At 47.1% G+C, this 14,068-nt stretch overlaps 2 protein-coding genes across 2 annotated transcripts in view; one reads left to right on the top strand and one right to left on the bottom strand.

The window, feature by feature from the left end:
- Nucleotides 1-11,174, bottom strand: part of IDH3A (isocitrate dehydrogenase 3 (NAD+) alpha) — a 52,032-nt gene extending 40,858 nt beyond the window's left edge. Inside the window, exon 1 of the mRNA XM_015411429.1 lies at nt 11,133-11,174. Within this exon, the coding sequence (XP_015266915.1) occupies nt 11,133-11,174 (42 nt within the window). The remainder of the gene's footprint in view (nt 1-11,132) is intronic.
- CIB2 (calcium and integrin binding family member 2) overlaps nt 10,955-14,068 on the top strand; it is a 32,556-nt gene continuing 29,442 nt past the window's right edge. Inside the window, exon 1 of the mRNA XM_015411431.1 lies at nt 10,955-10,986. The gene's annotated coding sequence lies outside the window, so the exon portion shown is untranslated. The remainder of the gene's footprint in view (nt 10,987-14,068) is intronic.

Here is a 14,068-nt window from a genome sequence, read left to right as displayed (position 1 = left end):
CAAGGGGGTTGGAGTAGGTGACCTCTAGGATCCCTCAGAACTCCGTGTCAAGAAACTGGTCTCCTTGAAGAGAGTTTTGCTGCCTGTTAGCTTTCTTGACTATCGAAATCATCCCCCCCGCCTGCTGGCTTGTTCCCAGCATTGTTGCTTAGGCTGGCAGAAGTGATTAACTTGCAGCAGCTGAGAAGTGTCATTTAGAGTGGCTGACAGCTTGCAATTTAGAGATCTGTCCTGGTAAGGGCTTTCTATCAGCCCCACCAGAAAAAAAATTGCCCCACAAGCTACAAAATCCTGGCTACGGGCCTGTGCCTGGTTCACTATCCAAGCAAACAATGGGGTGAGTAACAATTTTAGGGGACAGAGGCAGAGCATTAATGCCATAGATCAAGATGGGTGGCTGTGTTAGTCTGTCTGTAGCAGGAGAAAAGAGCAAGAGTCCCGTAGCACCTTAAAGACTGACAACATTTTGTGGCAGGGTAGGAACTTTTGTGAGTCACGGTGACTCACAAAAGCTCATCCCCTGGCACAAATCTTCTTAGTCATTCAGGTGCTATGGGACTCTTTTCTGTTATTAATGCCGTAGGATCTTTCTCCTCTCTCTGATGGGCTGAAGATGCTGGACACATGAGGAACAAAGAAATATGCATGAAGTTTCTTGATTTGCACGATGTGTAAGGGCGCAAAATGCTCGGCATCCACAGCCTTTCAGTCTTGTGATTACCGGGGTGTACGCAACCATCCATGGACTTCGTTCAGCAGTTCAGTCCACTCAGCGCCCCCCCCAATTTTCTTTTTTGAGGGCCAGGGAACAACATAAGGGGCGAAGTAGGGGTGTGCAGTTTGAGAGGGAGTAGATCAGTGGAAATTATTACTGAGAGCCAGTTTGGGGTAGTGGTGAAGTGCACAGACTCTAATCTGGGAGAGCCGGGTTCGATTCCCCACTCCTCCACTTGTACCTGGCTGGATGACCTTGGGCGAGCCGTCGTTCTGATAAGAGCTGTCCTTGAAAAAGTTCTGTCAAGAGCTCTCTCAGCCCCACCGACCTCACAGGGTGTCTGTTGTGGGGAAGGGAAGGGAAAGGAGTTTGTGAGCCGTTCTGAGACCCCTTCGGGTAGTGAAGGGCGGGGTATAAATCCAATCTCTTCTTCTTCTTTTACCTCACAGGGTGTCTGTTGTGGGGAGGGGAAGGGAAAGGAGTTTGTGAGCCGCTCTGAGACACCTTTGGGTAGTGAAGGGCGGGGTACAAATCCAATCTCTTCTTCTTCTTCTTCTACCTCACAGGGTGTCTGTTGTGGGGAGGGGAAGGGAAAGGAGTTTGTAAGCCGCTCTGAGACTCCTTTGGGTAGTGAAGGGCGGGGTATAAATCCAATCTCTTCTTCTCTTCTCCTGTCATCCGAAGACTTAATAGTCGTTCACCCTTTGGAACATTTTAGGGTGGACACAGTCCAAACCCATAGCCAGGATTTTTTTTTTGGGGGGGGCATTTAAAATGTTAAGAGGGTAGTCAAATTATAGCGCATTAAGTCAATCTGAATGCCTGTCTTTAAAGGGGGAGGCTCCGAGCCTGTTTCTAGCTCTTCCTTTCAAGATAAATCGATGTTGCCTCTTTCCCAAAGGCTCATGGGGATGCTTTTGGACCACTCACCATGACCTAGGTGGTAATATACAGCAGGACTGGGCTAGCGGAAAGGGTGATTGTTGGAGAGGTATTGAAGGTGCCACTCTAAGCTTTCTTGCCCTGTGGAAGGAAACTCCAAAGGCATTTAAATACCCTCTGAAGGCAATTAAATGCCCACTGAGCTGTCTTTTCCGGGGTCCTAAGATGACCCCCCCAATTCCATGTGTGGGGGGAAAGGGAAGCCCGAGGGCAAGCTGTGGCGCTTTCACCCTGGCCGCTGCCAGTAACTGGCAGCAGGAGGTCTCTCCTCAAAAATAAGGTTTCTGGTTTTGCTATTTGTGGGGCGGGGCTTTTAATTAAGGGGGCTGGGCCCCGAAATGCCCCCACTGTAGCCACGGGCCTGACGCAGTCCCAAATATACTCAAATAGGCGCAGGCAGACATTGGTACCCATTTCCCCAGGTGGCCAGTGCGAGCTCAGCTTCGACGGAGGGCAGGATCCAAGCCAGGCTGCCCGCCAAGGTCATCTACATGCGAGTTGGAGAGCACCTTAGAGACCAACAAGATGTCCTGGGGTGGAAGCTCTCGAGAGTCAGCACTCCAAGCCTGCCTAATGGTTTCCAGAAGCTGTTGGCTAATTAAATCACTTCCACCCCTGCGGAGATCCTCGGGCTGGCTCGTTATCAACCCGAGGGGGAATATTCAGACCGCAACATTAAAACAAAATGCGGCGATAACAGCCAGCCAAAGAGAAACACCGTATCCGAGCTATTTCGGAAAATACTCAAAATCGCCATTCACAAGCTTGTTTTAACCAGTTCCTCGATACGATCGTGGAGGGAGCCGTGTGAACCTCCCCTGGGGTGGGAGGCTGAGCCGTTGCTATTCCTTGGACTGCTTTGGAGGCTAAACGGCCAGAATGCAATTTTCCTTTGGTTACGTGGCACTCAGCCTTCCGCAGTGAAACGGGAGCGATGTAGCTGTTGGAGAGAAAATGGGGACGCATAGGAACTGTGAAGATAATTGTGGATTGCCCCCCCGAGCACTGGATTGCCCCCCCCGAGCATTGGGTGGGGCCCAATGGACTGGGAACATGTGGAGGCATAATTGAAGCAGGCCCATAACTATACCGAGCTTTTGGGGCTCTGCCCCCTTTCTTAAAGGGACAGCCCCACAAGAATATCTCCTGTAAATGCTTTCCCCCCAATCATTTAAAAACATTTTTTAAAAGGCGTGCACTTCTTTAAGCAAAGTGGGGTGCTGTGGTTGACCAATTCCTGCACTGAACAAGGGGGTTGGAGTAGGTGACCTTTAGGGTCCCTTCTAACTCTGTGTCAAGAAACTGGTCTCCTTGAAGAAAGTTTTGCTGCCTAAGTGTTAGCTTTCTTGACTATAGAAGTCATCTCTCTCACCTGTCGGCTTGTTCTCAGAATGGTTGCTTAAGCTGGTGGAGGTGATTAACTTGCAGCAGCTGAGAAGTGCTTGACATCTTGCAATTTAGAGATCGATCCTGGTCACAGCTTTCTATCGGCTCAATGGATTTTCTTTCTGCACTGAGAATGTCGGCCCCACCAGCAAAAATGTGCCCCACAAGCAGGCCCGTAGCTAACATGGGGCCCACGGGGCCCGGCCCCCTTGTGTTTCTTCTGGGCCCCCTCCCTCCAGGGCTGCCCCACCAGAAAAAATGTCCCCCAAAAGCCACAAAATCCTGGCTAAGGATATGAATTCAAGACCCCATCTGTCAATAGTCGATAACTGGTTCCAGGGCAAGGCGGTGCATTGTTGGAGAAGGTATTTCATGGGAGGGATTATGAGTATCTCAGACCCAGAACCTGGAACCGACAGTTCCAAGCCTTGTTCTGTGTACTATCCTCTTGTCCGAATCTTCTTTGCAACACAATGGAATCAGGATGTCTAGCAGAGGAAGCATGTCCTACCTAGAAGGATCCAATAAAAGGTCCATTAAGATCTAGCCTGAAGTTGTGGAAGCTGGGATCCTGAGTCCAAGCAACTTCTCTAGACAGCAGAGACTCCGCTAGTTCTGTTGATCCCACCTCTTGGCTCCCCCAAACCCTGAAACCAGCCCTACTAGGGGGCATTGGCTTTTAGGGAGGGGAGGAGCTATCCAATGAGCCAATAGGATGCTCCGGATAAACTCTACCCTCTCCCCTTGTCCCGCCACGTTCATTAATAACATTCTTTGTCCCTGTGCTCCAATAAAAGGTCCATTAAGATCTAGCCTGAAGTTGTGGAAGCTGGGATCCTGAGTCCAAGCAACTTCTCTAGACGACAGAGACTCAGCTAGTTCTGTTGATCCCACCTCCTGGCTCCCCTAAATCCTGAAACCAGCCCTACTAGGGGCCATTGGCCTTTAGGGAGGGGAGGAGCTATCCAATGAGCCAATAGGATGCTCCGGATAAACTCTACCCTCTCCCCTTGTCCCGCCACGTTCATTAATAACATTCTTTGTCCCTGTGCAATTTCCCATCTCAATGGAATTGCTGTGTACAGCTTCGATGATTCATCTCCATCGTTCGCCGGCCCCAAACATTTTAATTCAATTGGAATTCAATTGCCTGAGCTCTGGCTGATGGGGAAAAAATCCAATAAAATTGGCTTCAGGTTTGTCTGGTAGAATTGGCTGTGCATTTTGGAAAAGGACAAAGCACATCCGAGTGTCGTCATTTCAGAGGCTCAGATCCTCGCCCTAGTGCTGCCTCGAGACATGCAGTGCAATCCTAGGCAGGTTTACTCAGAAGTTAGGCTCACTGTATTCAGTAGGGTTAGTTTCCAGGGGCCTATTCCCACATCTCTCCTTGTATATAATTGTGAAGTGGGGTGGCACTTTCTGAACATTCCACATGCTCCTAAATCAGTTGGCTCCATGATGTGTCGCTCAGAAGCTGTCCCTATCCTCTGGCTGCGTGGGTTGAGTCCCGCCCACAGAAGCGGTGCCTGCCAAAACTTTCCTCAGAAGACAGTTGCTTTGCTCCAGTGAACACAGGTACTTTATTTGCTCTTCTCGCCAGATGACGATTGATTCCCTCAGGAGAGAAGACCCACTGTCTTTAGCCTCCAAGCCAAGTTTACTGAGGCAACACTTTCCAGAATGGAAAAAAAAACTGCCAAGGAAGCCAGAGTTTGGGGAGGGGATAGGTCTCAGCTGAATATAATACCATAGAGGCCACCCTCAAAAGCAGTTATTTTCTCCGGGGGGGGGGAGATCTGTTGTCTGGAGTTCAGTTGTGATACCAGGTGATACCAGACAACAGAGATAATTGCCAATCTCCAGGTGAGGGCTGGAGATCACTCAGAATTACAACTGCTCTCTAGATGGCAGAGATCAGCTCCCCTGGATAAAATGGTGGACTCCGTGTCCTTATACCCTGCTCAGGTCGCCACAGCAAATTGACACTGAGTGCTCAAGCCGGGGGCACTCTCCCAGAGCCTCTTTCTAGAGCTCATTGTATTTATTGCCACCACAAGCCTTATTACTAGTACTGAATAAAAACAAACAACTGTGGATAGGTTTGCGGTAGAGGTAACAGCCACTAGCCAGTGATGGGATTTGGTTAATTTAGACTTAATACTCCTATGTTCTCTCCATTCCCTCCTTCACTTTAGATGGTAATATATGTTTCAAGTGTAAAGCTGCAATTTGCTTTTCATATTCTCTGCTGAGTGCATGAAATAGGGCCCTGGACTTTCAAAGTCTGGCCCTGAGAGCCACTCCACTCTAGTTTATATGGCGTTGAAGGGTGGATTAAATGAATCAAGGGAAGAAAGGGCAATCAGCAGCAATTGGTCCTAATGATAGCTAAATCGAACCTCCATATTCAGAGGCATCACACCTGTTAATTACCAAACCTTGGAAGCACCAATGGGGAAGGCCTGATCCTTCACGCCCTGCTTGGGAAGGTGGGTATGAAGAACCCCTGTATCTCCCCCGCTATCTGGCCGATTGTCCTACAGTAGCCTGTATATATTCTTTGTCATAAAAGACTTGTCCCACCCTGTGTTTGAGATATTTAGTTCAGGCTTTTTCTGAGCTCAGGAACTCTATTGAAAATACAGGTGCTGTCCAGTTTCCCCAAACCCTTGAGAAATGGCACTTGAGGCAAATTAACTTTCAAAAACAGAATGAAGATTTTATTAAACCGGCAGGAAATATATGTATACCTGGAATAGTCAGGGTTTTGAGAATGCTGAGGTAAAAACTTTCTAATATATACACAGCTGAATTTTTAGAACATTCAAGAGAGTGTATTTGTACTTTTGTTTCAAGGCTTTCTATCTCTCTCTTTGAGAGGTACTTTGTTTAGTATAATTCAGCACTAACACAGTTCTTATTGATGTTTCTAGATTTCTTCCTTCAGAGTGCTAGGTTTTCCTTTAGATAATACAGATTTTTATGAACCCCTGAGGTGTCTAAGCTTCTCCCCTTTTATCACAGATTAGGGTTCTCTTCCCAACCCCTTTCACTGGCAGGAAGTTATTCTACTTGTCCCTAAGAAGCAAAAACTCCTTTTACTATTTGGCTTGTGTGGGAGTTCTCCCCCCCCCAATATAATTTATTCAATTTTCAAAATTCCAATAACAAGTAATAGCAATCGTTTACAGGATGTATATATAAACTTAACGGCATAAAAGAAAGCATTTTTCATAAGCTTAGTGTTGACATCAACATTTACCACAAATGAAGAGTGTCTATTATCTCTGGTATCGTTCCTTGAGAAACTAGATGGGATAAGATCGGTAGCCATATCACTGTAAATTCACCATATTCGCCAGTAGATTTTATTGGATTCATTATGTCAGATATTTTTTTTCCATTATGTAGAAGTTCCATAACTTTTTGAACCATAAGTTTAGGGACGGTTTAATTTCTGACTTCCATTTCGAAGCTATGGTTGTTTTGGCTGCGAATAATAATAAAGCAATTCTTTTTCTTTGTATAGTTGATAAAGCAGTTTCATTTCTAAGGTTCAAGAGTATAGATTCTGGGTTCTTTTTTATAGTGTGACCAGATATACACCTAATTGCCTCTAATATTTCATCCCAAAAGGGGGTTATGATAGGACATTCCATCCAACAGTGGATGTAAGTGCCATTCTCTTTGCAATTCCTCCAGCAGTGGGAGTTTGAGTTGTGTGTGATATGAGATAACTGTACAGGGGTCAAGTACCATTTCGCCATAATTTGTGTGGGAGTTCTCTCTAACTACCCAGACCTTCTGTTAGATCCTTCTCCAGTATCCTTTGTCTGTATAAGGTTGTTCTGTAGCTTTTCTGACTGAGAATTTAAGTTCTCCCTCAGAGCAGTTTTAATATATCTAGACAATGGGGTTTCCTCTTCTTCCCTCTGTAGAAGTACTTTTCTGACTATTGCCTGTAAGAAAACACTGACTCCCAATTGTCTCTTCCCTCAGAAGCCACCCTCTGGCTATTGATCCTGACGTTGGATTTCAAAAGACCCAACAGCAAAAGACCAAATTGCAGAAGATCTCCCCCCCCCAGATCAGCGGTTTTATTTTCTCTCTCAGCTGACGTTGGCCAATCAGAGAGTGAGTAGAGCAGCCAATCACCTAAGCTGTTCTCTCTAGGGAAGATTAATCCTTGGACTCCCTGGCTCTCTGATATATGCAGCATTTTTTGAAAAAACCCTGCTTTTCTGTGCAATCCATCACAGAGGGTTTCCTGAAATCATCTGGCTGTCCGCTGTTGGACATTTGCCCTAGGGCAGGGGACCCTGACCTTAGTGAGCCTGTGGGCACCTTTTGAATCCTGTTGGCTGTGGGCACAACCACCAAAATAGCTGCCGCAGGAGGTGGAGCCAACTACAAAATGGCGGTCATGGTAGGCGGAGCCAACCACATGGTGTCAGGAAGTGAGGTAAGGCACAACCCTTCAGCGTTTGAGGCAGAACTCAGTAATGCAGTGACGCTTCTTGTGCTGTGGTGGCCACTGTCGCAGAAGCAACTTAAAAAAAATCTTCACAGCCAATCGGATTTCCAGTGGCGCCCACGGGCACCACATTGGAGAACCCTGGCCCACATGATCCTACAGGGCTGGCTCTTGCGTCCCCCGGCTTGATAACTTTGCACGTTCTGATTCCCTTCCACGCGAAGGCCTGTCGTCGACTCTCCCGTTAAGTAACGGCTCGGCTCTTTTTTCTGAGCCTCTACGATTACAAGGCGGATCGCCTACCACAAAGGGATCCGGCTTCCGTGCCGGTAAACGGAGCACCTCGAAGTGATAGCTTCAGACTCAGGCGTTTACACTCTCTGGGAAGAGGGCAGACTTGACCTGCTGGCTCTTATTTCAGTTTATGCAGTTCCAGACAATGTGACATCTCCGGCAGCGGCTCCCGAGAGCCCCTCTCATTGTACATCTGTAATTTTATTCGGCCACACAATATGCCCAAGGAGGAGAGGGCCCCCCTTCCTCTCACTTCATCAGCAGGGAAGTAAGAGGACTTAATAATTGATGTCCAAGTTAGACTCCAGATAAGGGTGCCTTGAAACCCACACCTATCCGATCCAATCTGCCCGTGGGGTTCGTTTTTTTAAAACGATTATATTTTTCGATCTACTCCCTTGCCTTTGAACTGATTAACTGGAGAGGCTGTGCGGCGGCGGCGTTGGAAGGTCAAACTAGGACTCGGGAGATCTGCGTTCAGATCTCTACTGAACCCATGAACCACTTTGCTGGGTGACTTTAGGCCCACCCTGACCCGCCTCACAGGGCAGTTGTGAGATGAAATGGGGGTGCACACACGTGAAGCTGCCTCATCTTGAATCAGTAACAAAAGACCAGAAACCCGTGAATATAATAACAAATTTATAAATATAACTTGTAAATTTTTTATCAAATGTTCCAGTCTTAATATTGTACAAAATACCTCTGGTGTCAGTTCAATATTGAAAACACCTCCAGGTCCCAATGATTTTCTCAGTGAAGCAATGAAGTCCGATGTCGATGGAGTCAAGGCGTGGACTCTAATCTGGGAGAACTGGGTTTGATTCCCCACTCCTCTACTTGCACCTGCTGGATGACCTTGGGCAAGCCATAGTTCTGGCACAGCTGTTTTTGAAAAAGAGCAGTTTCTGTCAGAGCTCTCTCAGCCCCACCTACCTCACAGGGTGTCTATTGTGGGGAGGGGGAGGGAGAGGAGTTTGTAAGCTGCTCTGAGACTCCTTCGGGTAGTGAAGGGCAGGGTATAAATCCAGTCTCTTCTTCTCTTCTTCTTCTGTTAATGGGGCACCAGTAAATATCCTGGTTCCACTGTTCTTCAGGAACAGGTACCACAACTGAACATAATTAATCTACCATATTGCATTTAATCTTCCTGCTTCCTAGGTTGGTCTGATAAAACAGCTCCAAAATTTTCAAAGAAATAAAATTTTGGAGATTTTTTTATCAGACCAACCTAGGGAGGGAGGGAAGGGAGGCTTGGCTTTGTTTCTCTCCTCTGCGAAGCAGGAAATAGGAGAGACTGAACAAAAGGAGGAATGCGATGCAGGAAGCAGGAAGCAGTAGAGAGCCAGTTGCTCACAGGCTGGATAGCAGCCCTGCAGGGGTCAGATGTTTGACATCCCTGGGTTATGCCCTTGTCCCCTTCAGTCAGTTGACGGTCTTGCACATATCCTCTTGCAAAGTCCTTCTGTGCTTCAGCTGAGGCTAAAATGGATTGTGCCCTGCTTTGACAAATGGACCATGCTTCCTCTAGTGACATTAGAGAAAGAAAGTTCAGTTTGGTGTAGTGGTTAGGAGCATGGACTCTAATTCGGGAGAACTGGGTTTAATTCCCCACTCCTCCACATGCAGCTGCTGGTGTGACCTTGGGTCAGTCCCAAGTTCTTTCAGAGCTGTTCTCTCAAGAACAGTTCTAGGAAGAGCTCTCTCAGCCTCACCTACCTCACAGGGTGTCTGTTGTCGGGAAGGGAAAGGGATTGTAAGCCATTCTGAGACTCCTTCGGTAAGTGAAGGGCAGGGTATAAATCCAGTCTCCTCCTCCTTCGAGGATTTTCATTCTAAGTGTACTTATTTTGTTGCTCGGTTTCTAGAGGCCGCAGAGGAGTGTCGAAGGGAGGTGTTTTCAGATATGGGTTTTATTTAAGTTTCTCAGTTAAGAACAAGGGGATGTAAGCAGGGCTATTTTTGGGCAGGAACGCACAGGAACGGAGTTCCGGCTGGCTCCCGAGTTGGCCACTTCCAGCAGGAACTCATTAGCATAATAGGCCACACCCAACAGCAGAAACTCATTAGGATTGGCTACATTAGGGGTGTGTGGCCTAACATGCAAAGGAGTTTAAAAAAGCCCTGGGTTTTGACAACAAACAAGGTAAACAGAATAAGAAGGGAAAGGTGGTTGTGGCTGGATGACCACACTCCTGGTAACATGGTGGTGTGGCCTAATGGGCTAATGAGCGGTGTCATCAGGGGTGTAGCCTAATATGCTAATGAGTTCTTGCTGTTGGGTGTGGCCTATTATGCTAATGAGTTCCTGCTGGACTTTTTCTACAAAAAGAGCCCTGGATGTAAGTAAGTAAGTTTCACTAACTCCAAATGCTCAACTGTGGATTTGCTCATTTAGTGGGGTTCACAGCTGAGACCATCCTGGTCCAGTATTCAAATCAGTACTCCTCCACTCCCTCTATTATTATTTTGTTCCTTCCTTATTCCTTGGCAAGTGGTCATGGCTCACTGGCAGAACCTCTACTTGGCATACCGAAAGTCCCAGATTCAATCTCTGGCATCTCCAGTTAAAAGGATCAGGTGGTAGGTGATGTGAAAGACCTCAGCCTGAAACCCTGGCTCAGTGGCAGAGCCTCTGCTTTGCATGCAAAAGGTCCCAGGTTCAATCCCCGGCATCTCCATTTAAAAAGGAACAGGTAAGTAGATGATGTGGAAAACCTCTACTAGAGACCCTGGAGAGCTGCTGCCAGTCTGAGTAGGCAATATCGACCTTGTTGGATGGATGGTCAATGGTCTGATGCAATACAGGGTAGATTCATGTGTTCATTTGTTACCGTAGCATCAGGGGTCAGTTGGCCCCGGAGCGCACAGGAGCGGTGCTCCGAGAGTGAGGAGCCTGGGGGGGGCGGGCAGATGGCGAAGCCCCGCCCCCTGCTCCCAGCAGCCCTCAGTCGGGCCACGAGGAGGCAGAAGAAGGCTCCTGCACCTCTTTTTCTACGAAATGACCCCCACATAGCATGGAGTGAGGGGAGTTAGCATGGACACGCTCACACGAGAAGGAAGAATGTAATGCTCTGGCCAACTCTCCCAATGACCAAAGTTCTTTTACTTTTCTTCTCTCTCTTGTACTGTTGCAGGACTGCACCTTCTTCACACGAAAGGAGATCCTTCGGTAAGCAGACCACCCTCCGTTCTGCTCTGATAACTTGGAGAGGACAAGCTAAACACTACTCAATTATCCGGGGGCAGATTGGGAAGTTAAAATTGCATGGGGGCCAAGATGAACCAGCTGTTGCCAACAGTGTTGGGTCCACTCACCTCAGACAATGGTGGCTCCAGATGTATGCGGTTGACACCCATGATTATTGTCACCACGGCCTAGGTCTGAGCCATTTTTGATATTACATCCCATCTGGTTGAGAATATAAGTAAGTTAAATGTCAACATAGGTAATCTCAGATCTTCACTTAGATTTATTCTTAGCTTTGGTTTTCTTCTTCTTTTTCCAGGGGAAATTTGTGTTCGTGTCCTTTATGAAGTTTATATCTCCACTACCTGGCATTACATTTTATGACACACATGGCCCGGTCCAACAAGGTCTCATTTCTGTCAGATCTGGCCTTCATAACAAATGAGTTTGACACCCCTGGACTAGACGGACCGTCGGTCTGATCCCACAGAGCTGTTCTGACGTTCTAAGGTGTCTAGCAGTTTTCCCTCTAAGCTAAATTAGTGTGAGCTGGATCACAATTTTTTTAACCTCCGGCTCACACGTTTTTGTCTCAGCTCAGGAAGGATGGCTCCTGAGCAACCTAATTTATGCAGCGGCCAAATTGCTCGCTCACAACTTTAATGCCAGGAGCTCACAAGGTAGGATTTCAGCTCACAAGACTCCACAGCTTAGAGGGAGCATTGGTGTCTAGGGTAGACCGCTTGAGGAATTTTCTACATCTTTGCCCAAACAGAGCAATCTCTTCCATGTTCAGTGTTCCTTCAAGGTAAAATTTTAAAAAATGAACGCTAATTTCCTTGTCCCGCCGAGGCGACAGGACTCTTGGTTCTGCCAAAGAGCAGGTATTTGGAGAAGAACAGAATGTGTCAGGCAGGCAACGGAGGGTGGAATGGAGGGGAATCGAGCTGATGGATGTGGACTTCTTTTGCAGTGGTTCAATGGAGTTTTCTCGTGCTCACCCTTCCACACAAATACCTCTCGTATTTAAAAAAAATCCAGCAATTTGTGCCCTCTGGGGATAACGTATCTGCACGTCACCTCAAAGATATTTCCATTCCATGTAACACGTCCATAACCCTACTGCATATCTTACTTATTCTTTGTTTAGATTCTGGCTTTTCGCATAGTTCCCTCATCCTCTGCTTAATCCTCACAACAATAACTCTGTGAGGTAGGCCAGGCCAAGAGATTGTGAAGGGTCCAAGATTCCACTGCTGAACTACTCTTACTGTAATTTTTTTTGGGGGGGCTAATATCCAGCCAGTACTTTTCTGCTTGTAGAAGAAGAAGAAGAGATTGGCCTTATACCCCGCCCTTCACTCGGAATCTCAGAGCGGCTTACAGACCCCTTTCCCTTCCCCTCCCCACTCTTCCACTTGCAGCTGCTGGTGTGACCTTGGGCAAGCCATAGTTCTGTCAGAGCTGTTCTCTCAAGGACAGTTCTGGAAAGAGCTCTCTCAGCCTCACCTACCTTACTGGGTGTCTGTTGTGGGGAGGGGAAGGGAGAGGAGTTTGTAAGCCGCTCTGAGACTCCGAGTGAAGGGCGGGGTATAAATCCAATATCTTCTTCTTCTCTTCTCTCTTCTGTTTCCTGTTATATTTTTCTAAATGAGGATCCTTTGGACACCCGTGTATATGCCCTCAAAATGACTGCGTTTGGGAAAGGGTTAGATCTCCTAGCTTGGCCTTGATTATGTCTAATTTATTTCAGGGAACTCTGCCTGCACTGTGTCTCATCTTGAGGTTAATTTGGAAGAAAAATATGAGGGAATGGGATTGATCTCCTACAGCGAAAAAACACGACGTGATCTAATAGTGCATTAGCAGTAAGCAAGAGGGTCATGGATAATGGATAGAGATGAAAAGCAGACGTTCCAGGTTGGCAGACAGCAGTTTGCGCTCTGATGCTTAAAGGGGTACATGAAAACATCTGCCCGATGTGACGACAGGAACCTCACAAACTTAGATTTGATTTTTTGTAAGAGGCAGTATCCCTATTCTTGCTACAACATTCTGCGGAAGTCTTATGGCAATGTGTTCTTTTGTTTCTTTATTTAGGAATATTTCTATGGTGCCTATTTAGAGTCCCTCTTGAGGTGGCTTACGATTAAAATGGCTTAATATTGGAGGGTTAGGGTTGCCAGGCTCCAGGCAGGACCTGGAGATCTCCCATGATTACAATTGATCTCCAGAGAACATAGATCACATTACGTGGAGTAAATGGCCACTTTGGAAGGTGGGATCCAGTGTTCTCTCTAAGCCGAGTTCGTGTGAGCTGGTTTATAGTTTTCTAGCCTCCAGCTCCCTCATTTTTGTCTTCGCTCAGGAAGGAGGGCTCCAGAGCAAACTAATGTATGCAGCAGCCAAATCGCTCCCTCACAACTTTAATGCCAGCAGCTCACAAAGTAGAATTTCTGCTCACAAGACTACACAGCTTAGAGGAAGCAGTGAATCCCTCTAAGCTGAGTTAGTGTGAGCTAGCTCACTGTTTTTTAGCCTCCGGCGCACACATTTTTGTCTTCGCTCGGGAAGGAGGGCTCCAGAGCAAACTAATGTAAGCAGCACCCAAATAGCTCCCTCACAACTTTAATGCCAGCAGCTCACAAAGTAGAATTTTTGCTCATAAGACTACACAGCTTAGGGGGAGCAGTGAATCCCTCTAAGCTCAGTTAGTGTGAGCTAGCTCACAGTTTTTTAGCCTCTGGCACACACATTTTTGTCTTAGCTCAGGAAGGGGCGGCTCCAGAGAAAACTAATGTATGCGGCAGCCAAATCGCTCCCTCACAACTTTAATGCCAGCAGCTCACAAAGTAGAATTTTTGCTCATAAGACTCCACAGCTTAGAGGGAGCAGTGAATCCCTCTAAGCTGAGTTAATGTGAGCTGGCTTACAGTTTTCTAGCCTCCGGCTCCCTCATTTTTGTCCTAGCTCAGGAAAGGAGGGCTCCAGAGCAAACTAATGTATGCGGCAGCCAAATTGCTCCCTCACAACTTTAATGCCAGGAGCTCACAAAGTAGAATTT

Source organism: Gekko japonicus, unplaced genomic scaffold (assembly GCF_001447785.1).
Source record: "Gekko japonicus isolate JY-2015 unplaced genomic scaffold, Gekko_japonicus_V1.1 scaffold3697, whole genome shotgun sequence".
NCBI classification, from domain to species: Eukaryota; Metazoa; Chordata; class Lepidosauria; order Squamata; family Gekkonidae; genus Gekko; species Gekko japonicus.
This window is presented reverse-complemented; position numbering and strand designations above follow the sequence as displayed.